Source organism: Montipora foliosa, chromosome 12 (assembly GCF_036669935.1).
Source record: "Montipora foliosa isolate CH-2021 chromosome 12, ASM3666993v2, whole genome shotgun sequence".
NCBI classification, from domain to species: Eukaryota; Metazoa; Cnidaria; class Anthozoa; order Scleractinia; family Acroporidae; genus Montipora; species Montipora foliosa.
Window position 1 is genome coordinate 597,265 of NC_090880.1, and position 2,500 is coordinate 599,764.

The window sequence follows — 2,500 nt, forward strand, 5'->3', positions numbered from 1 at the left end:
TATCTACACAGACAAAGAGCTGAAACATAATCGGCCAGATATTACTCTAGCGCATAAAGACACACAGAAATGGACACTTATTGACATAACTGTGCCAGCAGACCAGAACATCACCAGAACTGAAGAGGAGAAGGTTGAAAAGTACCAGGAACTAGCATTTGAAATCAGAAGTGTTCATGGAGCCTCAAAAGTCACCATAATACCTATCGTGATTGGTGCTCTTGGAAGCACATAAAAAGATGCAAAGACCTGGTTTGGCAAGCTAGATGTACCTGACTTCCTTGGAAGTGTAAAATTATCGGCCAACCTTGGAACTGCTCACCTGTTGCGGAAAGTGTTGTGTCTCTAAGCTACGGAGAGTTGCTGAGACACAATAAACATTACCCAGTAGAACAGCCAACAACTGGAGAGAAGCGAATAATAATAATTGAAAATAATGCGAGGTTTTCATGACGAGATGATCAACTGTGCATTACAACAATGCCGAAAATAATAACCTTGAATAATAATTCCTCATAATGTACAATGTAAGTTTAAGTTTTAGTTATTATATGACTAGCTCCGTGAGCAAGCGGGCAAGATGGAGCTATATTACCCGCGCGGGATTTCTTGCTTGGTGTTTTATCCCATATAACAAATGCTTTATTGACCAAGGTTTTTCGGTCAAGATGGCTGGATATTGGCCTTGATCTTTTATTTTGCGTGTTTATGGACCTTGAGACGAAAAACATGCAAAAAAAGAACTTAGCCAATATCAAGCCATCTTGACCTCACGCTTGGTCAATAAACCATATGTACTGAAATAAACTAAGTACCGGTAACAAAAAGCCTTAATTCTGGGAAGAAGCCCATGTCATGAATTAGGAGCCTCCTTATGCACTGCATCCTTGAGTCAACCTCTGCGCGTATCTTTCTACTTTTAGCATTAACCCTTCAGCAGGAGACTCACATTTACATCAATTTACATCACTTTGCACAATTTTCATACGTTGTTTTTGCTATTTTTGTTGTCGTTTAAACAATAACTTTATTCTGATTGGCAATTCTAAACAGTGCAGGCAGTGCCGAATGGGGCTTGTGGTGTTCTAAAAATAGAAAGATACATGCAAAGGTTGACTCATAGGACTTGTATAGGAGAGACAAGCTCCTACTCATTTGCTCCTGTTCTGGTGAAGCGGACACCCAATGGGCAAGTGTTTAAGATTGTTGTCCACATTCTGTATTTTTAAAATAGGCCATTCTCGAAATTTCAAATATTCAGCTTGATATTGAGCCAGTGAGGACAAAAACAATAGAAACGTTGGAATGAATGTGAAAAAAAAAAATTAATATTTACATATCATCCACTTTCCTTTGTCTTTGTCCTCACTTTGTAACCTCACCATCAAGCTGAATTTTAATATTTCGAAAAAGGCCTATTGGATGGCAATGCAATGCTACAGCTGTACATGAATTATACCAATCTTAACATTCACAAATACAAACACCATTATACCTGGCCATGGTAATGAGAGTAGGTTTTGGAATGCAGCTTAAAACTGTTGCCAATGAAACCATTAAACTGTCAATCATTTCATAAGAACTCACATGATGGGGTATATCAGATGACATTCCTGAAACGTGAAGCTGAAAAACAGAAAATGCCACTTTTTCCTTTGAGTCAACACACACCTTAAGTTTTAGCCTCCCACGCAGACACTCTGCGTGGGAGGCTACTATAAGTTTCAGATTAAAGCAAGCGGAAAACACAAGACAAGACAATACATTGCAATTGGCTGATATTAAAATTGTGTGACATGTTTTGTATTGCGCATTTTGGAAGGCGTCTGCATTTTTTTTTTTTGTGATTTTGTTTGGATAAAAAGCAGGAAAATATTTTTTCAATGAAGTTTTATTTGTTTTGAAATATTTGGTCGCAACATTACAAACAACAATAATTATTAATACTTTAATTTGGGAAATGACAACAATGAAGGTGATGACGAAAACTACTATTAAAGACAAAGAGATACAATGATGGTAGCCAAGTTAACTGGTGACAAAAAGCTTAAAAAAGTGAAAAAAAAAATCATAAAAAGGGAATCAAGATACTGCGTAGGTGCTACACTAGTAAAGGGGTTTTACTTCAACACTCATGTTCTTAGGTTTAATTACCATTTCAAAATCAAGCATTCCTCCTTTTTGTAGCTTAATCTTCTCTGTCAATTTAATAAGATCATGATTGAGCCAACTATCACCTGACATCACTGCGTTGTCATTGCAACTAGAAGAAACTGTTTGTAGATACTGAATAGTTGCCTCAATTTCCCTTATTTGGGCTTCACGTAATGTTATGCAATCATGTAAGTCCTGAGGAAGGAAACAATTAAATGTGAGAAAGGGCCCAGAATATAAAAGGAAACCCTTAGAGTAATATGGGTAACAAACCATTTCCAATATTAACCTTCTTGCTTGCAGACTGAGGTTCTTTGAATCTGTATATATCTCTTAGTGTCTTAAA

General features: G+C 36.8%; 1 protein-coding gene across 4 annotated transcripts in view; it reads right to left on the reverse strand.

The window, feature by feature from the left end:
- Positions 1–1,056: 1,056 nt before the first annotated feature.
- The window catches only part of LOC137979119 (UPF0489 protein C5orf22 homolog), a 6,880-nt gene continuing 5,436 nt past the window's right edge, over positions 1,057–2,500 (reverse strand). The window contains exons 3-5 of one of the 4 annotated variants that reach the window (XM_068826306.1): positions 2,444–2,500; positions 2,238–2,349; positions 1,057–1,646 (exon numbers count right to left, since the gene is read on the reverse strand). The exon at positions 2,444–2,500 is cut by the window's right edge and continues 6 nt beyond it. In XM_068826306.1, the coding sequence (XP_068682407.1) occupies positions 1,465–1,646; positions 2,238–2,349; positions 2,444–2,500 (351 nt within the window). In that variant the 3' untranslated portion in view covers positions 1,057–1,464. Of the gene's footprint in view, positions 1,647–2,154; positions 2,350–2,443 lie in introns of all 4 variants that reach the window. The other 3 variants (XM_068826305.1, XM_068826308.1, XM_068826307.1) reach the window with 3 other exon arrangements.